Source organism: Ammodytes marinus (genome assembly GCF_949987685.1).
Source record: "Ammodytes marinus genome assembly, chromosome: 16".
Lineage (NCBI taxonomy): Eukaryota > Metazoa > Chordata > Actinopteri > Uranoscopiformes > Ammodytidae > Ammodytes > Ammodytes marinus.
Window position 1 is genome coordinate 6,528,572 of NC_137220.1, and position 18,619 is coordinate 6,547,190.

Sequence of the window (18,619 nt, forward strand, 5' to 3'; positions counted from 1 at the left end):
GATGTAACATGGCGACGCTCACCTTGAACATGTGTGGTAAACAACAGGCTGCCTGCCGCACCACACCACACTACAGTCCACCCTTTACGACCTTCTACTTGTAGATTAACAAAGAGGCTGGAATAGGCTTGGGGATGATCCACTCAAAAAGATGGGTTGTGTTTATCCCCGTATATATGCAGAGAGAGAGGGGGGGAGAGAGAAGGAGAGAGAGAGGGGAAGAGAGGGAGAAAGAGAGAGAGAGAGAGAGAGAGGGAGTGAGGAGAGGAAGAGAGAGAGAGAGGGAGAGGGAGAGGGAGAGGGGGATAGAGAGGGAGAGGGGGATAGAGGGAGAGGGGGATAGAGGGAGAGAGAGTATGTGTATGTTGGTGGGAGAGCTTCTTAAGCGAAGAAAGAAAAAAAAAAGAAATCCTGTTTTTTACTTTAAGTGTCAGGGAGAGGATCATGAAAGTCGCCTGAAGCAGAGGGAGACAGACAGAGCTGGTTTGGAAACCGGGGATTTAAAATGGAGGTCTGATCGCCCCCTCCTCCCTCTCCCCCCATCCTTACACAACCCATAGCTCATGTAAACACCACCTGACACACACACAGACACACACACACACACACACACACACACACAGGTCCTGTTTTCATCAGTTCCGAGGACATTACATAGACTTATATTAATTTCCTGGAGACTTGCCCTAACCAATCACTACTTGCCTAACCCTAACCATAACCAATCCTACTCATACCTTCAAACATGTCTTCACCCTAAATTGTTTTATTATGTTATGGAGACTTCCATTTTGTCCCCAAAAGGAAGGTACGTCCCCGCAATATCACTGTGTAAAAGAGAAAATGTCCCCACAACATCAGTTATACCAGCCCACACACACACACACAATGGTGAAAAACCGATGCCCTACCACTTCAAATGTCCTGATTTCCTCTTCCTGTACAACAGGCATTTTGTCATCCTGAGCTGCACACACTAAAATGTGCAAGAACACACACACACACACACACACACACACACACACACACACACACGTTCTGGTGTTTTTCACCTATTCCCCTGAATGGGTGAGCGAGCGTTTCCCTTCCCGCACAGTAAACACAGCATTTCCATTAGAGTTTTGGGAGAGTGTGTTCAGCGCTCTGTGACTCAGAGGCACTGCAGCACCGCCACTTTTGTGTCTCTCATGCTAAACCTGCCACACACACACACACACACACACACACACACACACACACACACACACACACACACACACACACACACACACAGACACACACACACGCACACAGCCTCAGTATAACATGGCCCCCCGGTTTGTGCCACTTCACTTCAGGAGCTGTAGGAGCGACACAATGCGCTCTTCCAAAAAGTGATGAGCGACTACAGGCAATAGGCAGGGCACGCGCCATCTGAGCAATTTAGCGGCTAAATAGATTTTGTAACAGTCCTTTTGCTTTCAGCCACTGATGTACACATAAAACGAGACACACAGACACACACACACACACACACACACACACACACACACACCCCACGAGCATGCCCACATGATAATTTCGCCTTTATTTGCGCACACGGAGGCAAAATGAATATGTAAATAAGTTGCGAGGAGAATATGGATCCCTTGTGCTGGGTATAGGAATATGTTAATGACTGATTACAGTGTGTGAGAGTGTTAATCACAAGTGTGTGGTGCATAAATGTGTTTAGCGAGGACAGTGGGGCCTGTATGTAAATGTAATGCATAGGGATAGAGGGACAGTAAGGGCATGTGAGAAACACATGGAGTCAGCTGTGTGAGAAATCCAATACCTTATGGAGAAAACAAGTGAAAAGTGTATAAGTAAAAGATGGTGCACACATGGATGAGATTCTACTATAGTGTCTGTCTGTCTGTTTAGCATTCAAACCCAAATCGAAACGCTGTGATAAGGGGCTGTCGCAGCGGCAACAGTTGCCAGGGAAACCTGATGGCAGGATGCTGAAGGGGTTGGAGGCGGGGGGGGGGGGGGGGGGGGGGGGGGGGGGTTGCGAGGACATGGCGTACAATGCACAACGCTCAGGTTGATTTGCTACCGTTGAACTGAACAGTGGCGGTCTCGTCTCGTCGAGATATGGCATGGCACCCTAAAACTAGAAAAAAAAACGTGACTGGGTGCCTTTTACGAGGCTCTGCCGGTTATGACGCAGTGTGTGTGTGTGTGTGTGTGTGTGTGTGTGTGTGTGTGTGTGTGTGTGTGTTTGTGTGTGCGTGTGTGAGTGCGTAGTCATGGCGACGAGGTGTTGACATAGCGCAGTGGCACTCTGTGTGATTTTGAAACACTGAAATGGCGATGACATTCAGGAGAAGCAGAAGCGAGACAGTGAGTGAGTGAGTTTGTAAACCAAAGCAAAAGGCCCTTTTTCCTCTCCCCCCTGTGCAGAATAAAAAAAGGGCCCAGCCAGCGCTAAGACCAATTTTTCACATTCGCTATACGTCTCATCTCAAAGCAGAGGGGAATACAAACAGTGATACTACAATTAAAAGTTGATTATAACCCAATGAAAAAGGAATAACAAAAATATAGCCACCAAAATTTCACAGACTTCAACTGCCATTTTTATGTGCCAGGTTTTTTTAATTTTTCAAAGTGACCTCTGCTAACAGAACATCTTCTCTCGTAATTATAACCAGTGTAATTAGGCTAATTATAGTAACAATAATAACAATAGTACAATAAAGATTAACACTTGATTTAAAAAAAAAGCAAAAGAAAATAATCAAACTAGATAAAAACCAAAAGAAATGGAAAACACTTATCATAATAATTTTGTTTTAGTTTTTTTTTTTCAAAAGATCTCTATAAGGTTTCTATATTTTTTTCTTCATTTAAATGTCCTTTTTCTTTATAAAAAGAATTCACCCCACCACTGTATACTGTTACTGTAAGTTACCTTTGTCCTTTCGCGCCCGAACGAGCTTCGCTTACCTTTTGAAAAATGCGCCGGCAATGCCAGTCGTCCACTTAAGCTCCCTGCCGCCATTTAGAATCCACTCACACACGTTAACACTGAGATACAGTTTTGCCAAATATAATCCCCTGCGAAGGAGCAGTCTTCATCAAAGGTCCGTGTCCTGTTCTTTAGCGCGTTACAACATGATCCTGGCGAGTCAGTGACGGGCTCGAGGAAGCCATTTTGGATTTGAATTCCGTGGTTATTTTTCCGTTGACGCGTGTGGAGTTCACTTAGTCCTTAGCTCATTAGTCCAACAGGGATCAGTCATGAAACAACTTCAGTGTCATATACAAATGAAAAAGAGAACTTCTCGGCTTTTTGTCATAATGCACAAGTAGTAATAATAAGTCATAGGAATGATAATAATGATAGCGTAATAACAATAATATGTCATATTGTGTATGATTTGAATGTTGAGCAAAAGGAGCATGCTTTAACCTAGCATGTGAACGTTTTTTTTTTTGTAGTACGATGACTTTCATTTGCCGTTTTCATTACCATAAAGCTATAGTGCGTAACTTTTTCATATGAATGAACGTCGGTTACATTCAAGCCATCGCCAAATGAGTTGACGCAAAGTTGAGTAAGCTTATCAGTTCCACAAAACTCTCTCTGTATTTCTCAGTATGGCAGCGTTTACAAACTGGTGTCGCCCCCCCCCCCCCCACCCCCCCCCCGACACTGGCACATAAGCTCAGAAAAATCCCAAGAAGCGCCCAAGAAATGTTTCAGTTTCTACTGCGAAGAAAAAACTTGCAGAAGGTATAAAAATCCATGCGCGACCACCGAAGGCTTCCCTCATTTAGATGCACCGACAGTGTTGTTGTGACTTGGGGGACGACAGAAGTTACGCACTATAGCTTTAATGACCATTATGACAAATACAGCTATATCTTATCATTATTACCATTGTGATCATTATTATTAATACTGTCACTATGCTTATGATGAGGAGCTGTAGTCGTATTTCACATTTTCGCAGCGACAGTGACCCTGTGTATCTGAATGCAACAGGAGAAGGGGAAAACATTTTTGAGTGGCTACAACAAAACAAAAAAAATAATCCCAAATAAATTCACTGAAACACACTGCCAAGGCTTTTGTTTTGGCTCCCTCCCGACGGATCCCACATGTGTCCTTATGCAGCACAGTCAGACAGCAGCCATTTTGAAAAAAAGTTGTTGTCAGGAAAGGGGGGGGGGGGGGGGGGGCTACTACAACAGCTGTGTGTGTATTCGTTATTTTTAAGTTTTTTTTAATATATATATATTCTTCAGACGTTGTAGATTCTCAGTCAGAAGCTCGATAAAGATTCTTTATAATTTATTTCTTTGAATGAAAATATATTTACGGTATATATAATATGTACTTTCGGTCCTTCTTTTTTTTCAAATTTGATATCTCTCATTGTCCATCGTTATGCCATTGGGGGGGTTTTCCTTCTCCCAAAGATTAACCGCTCTGTTGCGCTCCACAGTAGCCAGTAAAAAAGGGGGAAAAAGTGAGAAATTGAGAGTAAAACCACTTTGAAAAAAGAAACAATTTGTTTTTTTGTTGTTGTGTCTACCCTGCAAAAGTCTGCTACGGAGTCCGAGACAAATTTTGCTGCTCTAATTCTCTTTCTCTGTATTGTTTCAGTGTGTCCTAGAAAACTATGGGATCGCAGCAGCACTCACCCAGAACAATTGTTTGTTATTCAGCGTCTCTGCCAAGACAGTAATCTGACAACACGTTCAATGGCCAATAATATTATGTCTCCACTCCGAATATATATACACACCGAATGTGTCTGGAAATATACGAAGCAATCTGTATCAAAACCTGGAGAGAGGCTCATTACTAATTCATTGCTTTTTTCCACTGCGATTGTGGACACAACTAAAACAGAAATTGGCTTGCTCTCGGTATTTGGCAAACACTATCAAAGGTTTCGCAGGTAACAGAATTATGAGGTTTGTGTTTTACACCGTATATGTTTGTATCGGACCTAGTTTAAAAGTATGTGCGGATTCTTTCACAATGGGATATCTCGATAGCTAATATAGCGGACCTTGGTAAGGCAAGTACCTAGGCAAGACCCCTTAATGCTAACTGCCTACCTCCAGTTGTATCACGCTTATAAAAGTGTCCGCTAAACATAAAGTAACGTAATTTAGATGCTATTGGTTGGGACTAGTGCTAATCAGATTTCCTTCTCTGTCTCCTCCCTTATCTGCATGTTGACAATGCAAAGCAGCAACTATGTGAAATATAATCTTGAATCTATCCATGAGGACAGTTGTCAGGCTACAGTCCGTCACATCTACTCCGGTTCTATCCGCATCTCTTCAGTTCTTTCAGCTCTTTTAACTTCAAACTTCCAAACTCTCTAGAATATTTTTCATCTCTCAAATCTGAGTCTCTTGCACGTTTTCCTTGGAGCCGCTCTTGAAAAGCAGCGGCTCGTTCTGGCTTTTCCCCATGAGGCCTTTCAGAGAGCTGTGAAGGCCCAGCTGGGGCAGGGTGCCCATCTGGGACGGTAGGGTGCCTCCTCCTGAACACATCCCCCCTCCTCCGCCGGTAGAGGTGGGTACCTGGGAACACGAAATGTTCTGGGCCTGCTGCGAGCACGGCGACGGGTTGTTGTTGTTGTTTAAACCCATTCCAGAACCAGGGCCCATTCCTAAGCTCATCATGTTGTTGTTGAAGTGATGGGCCTTGTAGTAGTGGTTGAGATGCTCCGATCGGGCCAGGTTCGGCAAGTTGACGATCTCCGGGTGGTGCAACCTCAGACTCTGGCCCCCTCCCAATCCACTGCTGCCGCCCTGGGACATGGTGGAGCCTCCAGAGATCCCACTCCCACCTCGACTGTTGGCCCCAGCAGCGCCCAGTTCATCCTCCACGTTGATGATCTCGATGGCGCGGGCGGGACCGTGGTGCTTGTGGAGCTGGTGTTGCTTCCGGAGCTTGTAGAAGACCACCAACATCACCGCGGCCATGAAGGTGATGGCCACGAAGCAGCCAATGATGATCTTGGTGGTCTTCATGACGTCGTCCAGGCCCGAGAAGCCCGGCTCCGTGATGGGCACGGTGAAGGTGGGACGGGTGGCGCGCGGAGAGGACGAGGACCAGCCGCCAGACAGGGAGGAAGCCGTGGTGGAAACACCTGTGAAGGGAGGAATGGATGGAGGAATTTATTTCATGTCAAAAATAAAAATACAAATTTAAAAAAGTTAGTATTAGTTCATGGAGCTAAATAAGAATAAAAGTGTGTTACAATATATATTCAATGCAAGGTGCAGTCAGTGATTTGGGAGAATTTTGGTTGGCAAAATCACTTTTTGTCAAATCAGTGAATATCTCCTCACAATCAGTTACCTATCCGTACCGTTTTTAATCCTACCCCGTCCCCATAATTGATCATAACATATTATGTATGCCTGTCTGTCTGTCTGTCTGTCTGTCTGTCTGTCTGTCTGTCTGTCTGTATACACCTGTCTGTATGTGTGCACTCTACCTTCTGGCCAGAGGTGGCCTGACGGCGTGGGGCCCGGATGAAGTCGTATGAACGTCTCGTTTATGGCCACCAGCGCTCCCTCCTCCTCTCCCGTGGTCTCCACTGTTTCCACGGTGACTGTGGTGAAGTAGGTGTAGTTGACACTCATGGCGTCGGCCGCGGTTACATTCAGGACCGCCGTTGCCGTGGTGTTGCCGGCGGCGTTGGTAACCATGCAGGTGTACTGGCCCGTGTCCCGCAGCGTGACGTTGGTGAAGTTGAGCGTGCCGTCGTGCAGGACAGAGATCCGCACCTTGTAGGAGCCGTGGGTCATCAGGGTCCCGTTGGGCGTGATCCAGTTGACGGATGTCGTGGAGGTGCTGGTGCGACACTTGAGTTCGGCCGCCATTCCCTCGGTCACGTTCAGGTCGGTGGGCGGCTCGACTATCACCGGCGCGTAGCAGGTGAAGTGGCTCTGGTCCAGCTCTCCGATGTACTTCCCCTTTAAGAAGGGGGGCGCATGGCAACGGGCGCAGCAGGTGGTGTTACTAGGCACCGTCTCTTTAAGCCACCAGCTCAGCCAGAGCACGTCACAGTTGCAGATCCAGGGGTTGTGGTTGAGGTGGACCCTCTCCAGCTGGTGCAAGGGGGTGAAGAGGTCGTGGGGCAGAGAGTGCAGAGAGTTGTGGGACAGGTTGAGCTCCTCCAGGCTCTTCAGGTCGTCGAAGGCGTTGCGCTCGATGACCGACACCTGCGAGTGCATCAGCCACAGCTTGCGGAGCGACACCAAGCCCTGGAAGGAACCCGGTCGGATGATCTCCAGCTTGTTTCCGGACAGCTCCAGCTCCTCCAAACGCACCAGGGCCGTCAGTTTGGGGATGTCCTTCAGCCCGCACATGCCCAGGTTCAGGTAGCGCAGGTTGACGAGGCCCACGAACGCCGCGTCGGAGATGAAGTCCAACTTCTTGAGCTCGCCGAGGTCCAGGCGCCGGAGCGAGGGCACGCGGTGGAAGGCGTAGCCCGGCAAAGCCAGAGCTCGCGCAGTTTGCTGAGGTACTCGAAGGCGTGGGACGGCACCAGCGTGAGCCGGTTGTCGAACAGCTCCAGCGTGTTGAGGTTGGGGAGGCCATTGAACGCACCGACTTCGATCTGACGGATCTGGTTCTTGGACAGCTGGAGGATCTCGAGGTGCCGCAAGTGCTTGAATGTGTCCGATTTGATGACCTGGATGGGGGACAGATAATGATAAAGTTAAAGGTGCACTGTTTAACTCTGGATGTGTCAGAGAAGTGAACAGTTTGATATAGTTTGATATGGTATGTTCTCATAACTGAATAATACACTTTCTTCGCAGGAAAATTGGGTCCCTGGAACACTGCTTGAAGTTAGAAAGCTTCCTGAAAAGTTACTGTTTCACTGTTGTTGTTTACAGCATCAGGGCCCACAGTTTAGTTTATAACCATATTCTAGTCTTACGTTTGGGTCAAGGTTCCTTCGAAATAAATTAGTTTTGATTTATGATGATAGAATTATTCAATACTAGGAATTACATGTAGAGAAAATAAGTTTTGTAAAATAACTGCAGGCTCTGCAAAAAGTGAACTATTAATTACAAATTGTACTATATGGATCACTATGTACATTATGAAGATGGCTCTCAACTTACATATTATGTGACTTAGAAAGACCTCACATAAGCTTTCCTAAAAGTAAAACATTATATTTGCTTTGTTTATTTTTAACTTGGCATATAATCTTTAATATTTAGTCTTTTATTAAATGATCATTTAAAACCCATGTTTAAAAAAAATACATATTACATATACATATACATAAATACATATTTTTTTTGTCAATAAATAATTCAAAAGCTGGATATGGTTAAACACATGATTGAATAAACAAACCCTCCAAATATAAATAACTTATCTCTAAGCACTATCGTAAAGCTACTGTAAAACTCAGTCCCATTTTCTAACCGTGACCTTAATTCAGCGCCTGCTCCCGGCACTGAAGTGCTTTTCACACTGCCGTTTCATTGACACTCATGGGACTTTAAACTGATATATTTCGATCCCTGGAAAATAAGATTATTATCAGTGTTTGGACTAGTCCCATTACGTGTTACACAACAAACAAATCGAAAGACAAAACGATGACACAAAATAAATACATTTTTAAAACTGTCTAAATGTCCTGTGTGCCACTGTTCTTTAAGGCGAGACACTGCAGGCACTAACAAAACATTTTCAAGCATTGGTCAATTTTGAGAGTTCTAGCTGTTTTGTTTTTTCATACTAGAATAAGTCTAAATGTCCAAATTGTACATATACTGTAGGTGTTTTTATTATACTAAACCTTGTCTGTTTGCGTCTGTATATTTCTCCTATCTTTAACAGCCATTAACTCAATATGAGTTATTTTTTTTTCAATACTCAAAAATCTAAAATCTAACAAAGAATCTCTACTTCTAAAGCACTTAAATCAACAATACTTTCCATAATCATTCTTAGCAGTATTCTGAAGGATTTGGTTATATGTTGTTAATTGTCTGATTTATGATTGGCTAAATTTTGTTCTTTATAAAAAGACGTGCCAAAAATAATTTTTTAAGAACTGAACATAGCATCTTTTGATTTCTAAATTAAGGAAAGGCTATATCCGAAACTATCCTGTAAAAACATTGGACACTATATACGGAACAATGAAATAAAGATTTTACCTTCTAATTCAACATCGAGATTTTTGGTTTTTAAAGAGATGCAAATCGTACATAATTAGTTCGATATTGTGAAATTTGCATATTTATTCAAATATTTCTTTAAAAAAGAATTGTAATAGAGAAAACTGCGGAGTGTCGCTTTAATCCGTGTCACACATGAATAACCCAAATGTATGTTCGCCTTGCAGGGAAGACAATGTTCTAAAAGACATGGTTGCCACAGGGCTCTGGAAGGCACACAGTAGCATGGGTGGGTGCTGTCCAAAATGGACATCATTTGGCGAGTGCAGTCAAAGACACACAGCTAGTGAGCGCGACTAAGAGCTCCTCAAATCTCTGAATGTTTGTGAAAATAGCGGCCAAAAAGCCCTCTGTTAGGGACACAGCATAACTACTGGAGTCAGGCCATTGGCTCTTCTGTATGTAGAGCAGGGGGGTGGTGTGTGTGTGTGTGTGTGTGTGTGTGTGTGTGTGTGTGTGTGTGTGTGTGTGTGTGTGTGTGTGTGTGTGTGTGTGTGTGTGTGTGTGTGTGTGTGTGTGTGTGTGTGTGTGTGTGTAGGTGCGTGTGTGTATGTGTGTGTGTGCGTGTGTGTGCGTATGTATATGTGTGCGGAAGCTGTCAAGGCTTTACTCGGAGGGTTACGCAGTGAAGGAAAAAATAAGCCAGAGAATCTAGGATGCCTTCAGGTGTTAAAACATTTTTAGATTTTTTAATCATTTCAAGTGTTGCTGCGGGATACAACAAACCCAATCGCAATCTGTAGGCTAAGAAAGAAGAAAAAGAAGAAGAAAAAAACGGCACGCAACGAATATGCTTATCATGTCTTTTAAAGTGAACTGCAGCTCCTCTTTAAGCGCCTCACAGACACAGACCCAAACCAAGTGGCAAGATGTCCCCATTTATGCTCAGTTAAACGTCACATAATGTGTATTAATAAGATGTTATTTCTTCGAAGGCATACAGAGAGAGCTGCTCTGTCCCTTCGACTAGATAAGACGCACAATTTTTTTTTCTTTAACAATGTTTATGGCACTCGTTGCTTTTCATTAGGAGGAGATAAAACGTAATGGATTTGAATTTAAAAATCACAAAAGAACACAGAAGTGTGAGCCACACAAGGAGAAAGATCCAATTACTTTTGAATGCACCGACAAAGAGTCAAATCAAGCGCACTCTGTTTATAAATCTAGAGATTCACGTCCTTTCTATCGACGGCCTGTGGTTAAATGTTCCTTTCCTCTCGCAGCTGTAAAGCCACAAAAAAAAAAATGTCTAGGGACGCTAGATAAATTGGTAATGCATACAAAAGGCAGCCACGGTGTCATGGAAAATATGCCTTGCTTCCAATTTCATAAAATATTCCCCTCAGTATAGCAGAGAATTAAGTGCATTTTTTTTCTGCTATCATTGCCCACTGATACGTTTCTGTTACAGAACTAGATTGTAATAGAAAAACCAGTTTCAACAAGTTAATCCTTATATCCACAACTAGCCGCAAAGGGAAATGTTCACTCAGATTATGGGGGGAAAATGCATATGCAAGTGTATAAGAGACATGTGTCCATGCTGCAGAGTGAATTTGTGTGCGTGTTTGTGTGCATGTGTGTGTGTGTGTGTGTGTGTGTGTGTGTGTGTGTGTGTGTGTGTGTGTGTGTGTGTGTGTGTGTGTGTGTGTGTGTGTGTGTGTGTGTGTGTGTGTGTGTGCGTGTGTGTGCTCTTTGAATCTGCTTGACAAGGTTTGTCTCGTTGATAATAACTAACGCAATCCATAACTGTGTTAAGACGCGCCAATAGGCAATGATGATTAATAAAACAGTAGAGACACTAGACACACTGATGTATTTAAAATGATAAAAATGTGTGTGTGTGTGTGTGTGTGTGTGTGTGTGTGTGTGTGTGTGTGTGTGTGTGTGTGTGTGTGTGTGTGTGTGTGTGTGTGTGTGTGTGTGTGTGTTTGTGTGTGTGTGTGCGTGTGCGTGTTTGTTTGTGTGTGTGTGTGCGTGCGTGCATGTGTGTTTGTGTATGCGTGTGTGTGTGGGAGATTTATGCTGGGATGGATGCAGCTGTAAATAAAAATATGACCTCCAGTCAGTCATTCATTGTATGAGTAACAACCAGCAGACAGAAAACAACAAGAATATTTTTAGACGACCATTAAATGACAAAACCTGTTGCACATTTAAACGATAAAACCTTTTGAGTCTGTGTAATATTTACTGTATGTACAAAACTTGTGTGATTAGTGTTTTAATTAGGGCTGTCAAAGTCAATTCCTTTTAACACCTATCATATATCTTTAAGGGCGATTAACGGGCACACGTTCAGTGATTATGACCCTCAGCCCGCCCCGTAGTTTTGGGAAAGCGCAAAGAGGTGAAGCAGTAAACCTTTAAATACGACCATGGCTGTAACATTAGGGATTCACTTTCATGTTGATACGAGCATTAAAGACTTTAAAAATATCCGTTTAAAGGTGCAGTCAGCAATTCTGGAGAACACTTGTTGACAAAATCCCTTTTGGTTAAAGCCGGTGAATATCTTGTCATGATCCACTACTTTTCTGTACGATGTGTGAACTGGATTTTTTTTTTTGCTGTTGATACACAGCCTAGGCCAACCATAGCTAGCCATACCTTTTCTTCATCTCACACACAGTACGGACAGATTGCGGATCGTTAGGAGATATTCACAGATTTTGACAAAAAGTGATTATGACAACCAGCATTCTCCAGAATCGCTGACTCCACATTTAAGGTACATTTACAACAGATACAAAATGTGTGATTAATTCACGATTAAGTATTGTAATCAATTGAATGACATGCAAGTATGGAGGGTAGACCATCATTAACATGACTTGATATAAAGTAGATAGATAGATAGATAGATAGATAGATAGATAGATAGATAGATAGATAGATAGATAGATAGATAGATAGATAGATAGATAGATAGATAGATAGATAGATAGTTAGATAGATAGATAGATAGATAGATAGATAGATAGATAGATAGATAGATAGATAGATAGATAGATAGATAGATAGATAGATAGATAGATAGATAGATAGATAGATAGATAGATAGATAGATAGATAGATAGATTCAGACAATAACTAACTGCCTTCTCTATATGTACCTGTATGGAGTTCTCCTGCAGGTTGAGGTAGCGTGTGTTGATGGAGATGCTCTCGGGCACCTGGTCGAGGCTCTGGCGGGTGCAGATGACTCGTGAGGCCTGGTTGGAGCAGGTGCAGAGGGAGGGGCAGGCGGAGGACGAGGCTGCGGCCCCCAGCAGCCCAGGCCCAGAGGGGAGGAGCCTCAGGAGCAGCTGAGCCAATAGCAAGAGGAGGGGGGCGTCGCCGGGCAGGCAGGTCAGCGTGGCGATGCGCATGGCAACTGGGACATGACCCTGCTGCTCTGTAAGCCGGAAGTTACAGTATAGACTGTGTGTGAGTGAATGGAACCTGGAACCCTGTGAAGTTGGACAGGTTAAAATGTTGCTGAAGACTCACTTTTTGTTTTTGCATTGGCTTTTAACACACAAGTTGAGCTTTTTGGGTAACTTCTGTCTTTATACAGCGATGGGAAAAAATGAAGAGACCACTCCAAATGTTCAGTGTCTCTCGTTTTACTCTTTGGAGGCATATGTTTGAGTAGAATGAACATTTTGGTTTTATAATATAAACTACTGACAACATTTCTACCAAACTCAAATATATGTTTTGTCATAAAGAGCATTTTCGGTAAGTTATGTAGAGATGAAGATTTAAGAAAAACCCAGACTGGTCTCTCACTATGTTGCAAATTTTATCTGTTGTTTTTTTTTTAAATAAATTTTATTCTTAGACGTATTTTTTTTTGACTATGCTTTTATTTTCTATGCACATTGTAAAGCACTTTGAGAAAGGCGCTATATAAATACATTTGACTTACTTACTTACTTACAGGCGGGGTCCAGACAACACTAACCACACTACTGGATGTTGGTGGGTTCGCGAGGAAAAGGATTATTGTTTATTATTGTTCATTTGTAAGTCCAATGGTGATTTGTTCTCCTTTAAAGCAGCATCATCTTGGGAGATGTGTTGTGTTGTTGAAATGTTTTTTTTTTTCCGCCCGTTGTGTTTTGAACATAGGAATATGCAGGTAAACAGATGTTGTTAGTGTTTTTCCCCCCGTACGTGAAGTCGTCTGGGGAGTTTGAGCTGGAGGCTTTTTGTGAAGTTAGAAGAACTCAGGAGTTATACTGCGGAAGAAAGAGAGTGAGAGAGAGGGGAGGGAGGGAGGGAGGGGAGAGGGAGAGGGGGGAGAGAGAGAGGGGGGAAAGAGAGAGAGGAAGGGAGAGAGGGAGAGAAAGAGAGAGAGGGAGAGAGGGAGGGAGAGAGAGAGAGCATATATTAAAAGGCAGAACAACAGACTGCTTTTCGTGCTATTTTTCAAACAGAGAATGAAAACAACAAACAATAGGTTATAGACATCCACAGTCATATAGCTTCTCACGGGAGAGGGATTGTCAAAAACAAATTATAATCTTTGAGAAATTTCAGTGTGAGTGTCACTGTGTGTGGTATCAAATCCCACATATTCTGTATAATCCCAGCGAAGACATTTTGTCACAAATCAAAATCCTCACACAAACACACACACACACACACACACACACACACACACACACACACACACACACACACACACACACACACACACACACACACTCACACACACACAGGGCAGGTGCAAGCCGATTTTTCTGTAATTAACGGTTCAAGGAGTAGGTGGTGGCGCGGAAATATGGAATATGGAAACACTGACACGCGATCTTTAAGTAGGACAACAACAACAACAAGAAGAAGAAGAAGGTATTTCTGTCTTTAAAGGGAGCAGCGTTTAGCAGGTAAACAGGAATACATTTAGCAAGACGTACGTCGCGAAAAATAGAAGTGTTGTAAACAAACGAGCACCATCACAGGCAGTCGTGTTGCAACAGTCAAGCAATGAAATGTGAAATGTGTTTGGTAGAAAAATAAACGATATTAAAAGGCTGCATTCAGGTTCCACTTTAGGGTCCTATATTGAGGACATGCAACAGGGTTTATGAATGTATGTATTATGCAATTATTTATAGGCACCAATTAATACAGGGCAAGTATTCTGCACCTGTATTCTGGGACTGATATGTGATGAGTTCAAGTTACCCCAAAAAATTATAATAATAATAATTATGACACATGTAAATTATTTTTGTTAAAGATAGTTTTTTGGCATTTTTATACTAGATACTAAATAGTTTGGAGGGACAGAGGTGAAATGGGCCAGAGAGGGGAATGACACTCAGAGAACGACCACGGGCCGGATTTGAACCCATGGTCATGCTGTCTCTGAAGACTAATGGGGGGGGGGGGGGGGGCGCTTTAACCACTACACAATAAGCGACAAATTCTTATGCAGTATGTATTTATTTAAATATTACATATCAAATACCTACAAACTATTCTAGGTACTCAAAACATTCACACCTACTGTTGACAGTGAGCAGGAGCCCGATTCAACTAATGTTTAAAAAAATAAGAAGAATTTACTTTGGTTGTAAAGATAAATGAACATGATATGAAATAAATAAGCAACAATTTTCTGCAGAATAATCGGAGAAACATTTCTGCACTAATTAGGTTTTGACAAGAGAAAGGAAGACGTGATAATATTGTGAATACTTTGTTCAACAATAACACATGATTTGATGCGATCAGTGTAAATTGAATGATAACCAATCAAAAGTTATGGTTGAACTAGTATGAACCTCAGAACATATTTTCAGGCATGAAGCAAAAGCAGAGGGCTCTGGTGTGGAAACTCACGGTACAAATACGTATTGGTTTTAAACTAAAAACTGTAATAATGAGAGAAAATGTAAGACATTAAAGGTGCTTCGAGGAACTTTTAAATATTTCTGAAAACAGTCAAATTTTTCCTCTGATGATCATAGATGACATGTAACATCAAACAAGACCATCAGTGCAAAGAATGCTATTTTTATGCAGTTTTTCTTAATGCCTTTGTCATGGATGCGCTTACCCAGGAACAACAGCTGGCGTGGTAAAAACACTACCAATTTAGTCCAAAGGAGGTGCTACAATTAACACAAACTGAAAGTTCCTCGACGCACCTTTAAGGGGGAAACTTCAATTCTTCCATTACAAAACAAATTTAAGAAAATAGCAATTTTATTTCTAGCAATCGTACTTTATGGAAAAACTAAAACAAAAAATCCCTCCAAATATTCTCTTCAGTGGAGAACAAAGCTACATCTACTCTATGACAGTTAGCAACAGGGTTTATGGGACAGCTGGCCTGAGTATGATGACCATTAATAACACTATAGTCGTCCCAGTCCTCTCAGCGATGGTCTCATTTGTTAACACTAATTATACCAAGGTATGACAAATAATAGGACAATGATATGTTGATCTTTGAACAGGCTTTTCTTGGCACCATTAAACCTCATCTTGCCAACATCTGTACTGGCGAGATCTCCCTTGCTAACCCCTCCCTTTCGGCTAATATGCAGAAGCTACGGTGGCCTCCAAGGACAAGAAGCTTTAGCAACTAAAAATGGCATCATCCACCACTGCCTCAAGTCTTTCCCACAATATCAAGTGATGAGGTGAAGATGTATTTAGTTATTTATTCTATAATACTTCTTCTTCTTTCAACAGGTGAATTTCCCAAGGACACCCACTATGTATATAAAAACATGTAAGGCCGTTGAGTTTGTCTGCTCTGTGCTACTGTAGAAACATGGCGGTGCAACATGGAGGCCCACCCCACTCCTATGTTGACAAAGAACTCTCATTCTAAGGTCATACATTTATTTTCAAGCAATTACTACTTAAACGTACCATATTCTATTTCTATCAAGTCTGTTCTGAACCCTAACCCTAAAAAATGCCAATAAATCCTACACACTGCACCTTTAATGAAAACTCATCCTCAGCCTATCACAATCACACTTTTCACAGTTGTCAAACCTTGGGAACAATATAGGGAACAGAATCCAGTAAGCGTTTGCAGTAGTGATGGGACCAAAATGTTAATTCAATTCATGTACGAGCTCGGGCGTCGCATTGCTCTAGGGGGCTGGAGAATGGCTATGTAGCGAATGGTGCAGTCTTACATTAACACTTAATAGATGGCTAGCTCAGACACACACACACACACACACACACACACACACACACACAGAGCGAGAGAGAGTCTCATTCATTTGCAGGTTATTTAGACCCGAATAGAATAACCTTAATAAGGGCATCAAGCAATCTAGATACGGTTATTAATGATGATGGTTGTAATGATGGGACTTTGACACGCAAACTCATTTGACACGCCGAGCATTTACACACACGCAAACACACACACACACACACACACACACACACTTGCCGCACACAGGGAGACATGGGCGGGAATGAGAGAGGGATTATTAATCTGATAGATGACTGTATGGCTGTGGGGCAGAGCAGGGAATTATCAACACTACAGTAATGGATGAATACTGAACAGCTGCAGAAAGCCAGGCCCTGACGGAGAGAGAGAGAGGGGGGGGTGTGAGAGGTAGAGAGAGGGGGGGAGAGAGGGATGGAGGGAGAGAGAGGGGGGTAGAGAGAGGGGTAGAGAGAGGTAGAGAGAGAGGGAGAGAGGGATGGAGGGAGAGAGAGAGGGAGAGAGCGAGAGAGAGAGGGTGAGAGGGAGGGAAGGAGAGAGAGAGAGAAAGAAAGAGAGAGAGAGAGAGAGAGGGAGAGAGGGAGGGAGAGGGAGGGGGAGAGAGAGAGGGAGAGAAAGAGAGATGGATGATTGGCGGGAGGTATAAATAGTGGGGAAGAACAGAAAGAGAGATCAAAGAAACAAAGCAAACAATTGAAAAAATCTTACCAAGAATATTGGTTTAATTTAGTCAAAATATCTCCCAACACTTGAAGGTGTGTATTAACACTGTTGTTAACACTGTTGTTAATACACAGCCTAGGCTCTGTAAACTGGTACGTAAACAAAGGGTATGCAAACAAAATGGGGTTGACCGCAGCATACCCGTTTACAGATCCTAACGTCTGTGTATTACTTACTTACTTACTTACTGCCCTTTATGCCTAGTGGCATGTAGGGCAGCAACAAAGGATCTTTCCTTTGTTGCTGTTTCCGTAACAATATTTTTTCTACGGGACTGGGTTGTTAGCCCTGTGCCCAACCCCCAACCTGGAGGACCAGTGGATTGCACTTTGTCAGACCTCTATCCCTCGACCTGACCGACTTGGGTGACCCTACCAGGAGCCTAAGCTCCTGTCGGTATAGCTCTTGGGGTCATTGAGGCACTCAAGCCCCCAGACCACAACAAGGTGGCAATCCTTCCGGGGGTCTGTGTATTGACACTGGATTATTTTTTCAGCACGCACACAGTATGGACAGGTAGCATATTGTGAGGAGATACTCACTTATTTGGGTTCTCCAGAATCACTGACTTCACCTTTAATATAAGACACAATCACCTAACAGACAACATTTCAGTGAGATATAGGGACCTAAGTTCAATGCGCTTGAATTGAAAATGAAGATTTAAAGTCTGCCTTACAATGTCACAAAAGCTCTCCCTATTACTAGTAACACATGCTCTATATGAGTATTTCTAGCCCCAACTTGGAGATATATACGTATCTATATCTTTTCCCTGTGAAGAAGGATAGTAAAAGTGAAGGGGAGAAAATTGGTAGGGAGAAGAGAGGAGACATAAATATTAATAATATCTCACTCAGTTAGAAGGAGGAGGGAGAGGAGAGGAGGGGGGGGGTCTCAATGGAGAGCTGAATATAAAACAGACAGAGACGGAATGACAACACAGAGACGCATAGAAAGCGGACGGAGAGACAGAGGCAAAAAGACAATAGAGAGAGAGAAAGGATGAATATGAAACAGGTGGAGATGTAGGAGAGAGAGAGAGAGGGAGAGAGAGAGGGGGAGAGAGATAGATAGAGAGGAAGGGAGAGAGAGAGGGAGAGAGAGAGAGAGGGAGTGAGAGAGAGATGTAGAGGGAGAGAGAGAGAGGTAGAGAGAGGTAGAGAGAGAGTGGGGGTGTATGGGTGTGTGGGGGGCGAGATTGATCAATAATGCGTACGCGGTGGTTCAATGACATTAAAACACAACGCAAGGACACGATGATAAATCATATCAGTGGCAGCATCTCTAGTCAGAGCGAACAGAGCAGGACACCCGCGTGACAGCCACTGCAACCACTGCTGCAGAGCCATGCAGACAGACAGGCAGGCAGACAGACAGGTAGAGAGACAGACAGGCAGGAAGAGAGACAGACAGGCAGGGAGGCAGGCAGGCAGGCAGACAGACAGGCAACCATGGGTACAACAGAAAACAGCA

The 18,619-nt window shown here is 43.2% G+C and overlaps 1 protein-coding gene across 1 annotated transcript; it reads right to left on the reverse strand.

Annotated features, from left to right (window-relative positions):
- Nucleotides 1-5,388: 5,388 nt before the first annotated feature.
- Nucleotides 5,389-12,608, reverse strand: lrrc4ba (leucine rich repeat containing 4Ba; the record flags this gene model as incomplete). The annotated part of the gene is given in 4 exon segments (XM_080043265.1): nucleotides 5,389-6,146; nucleotides 6,498-7,505; nucleotides 7,508-7,700; nucleotides 12,339-12,608. Coding segments are annotated over 4 exon segments (2,214 nt in total). The 5' UTR covers nucleotides 12,594-12,608.
- Between the last annotated feature and the right edge of the window lie 6,011 nt (nucleotides 12,609-18,619).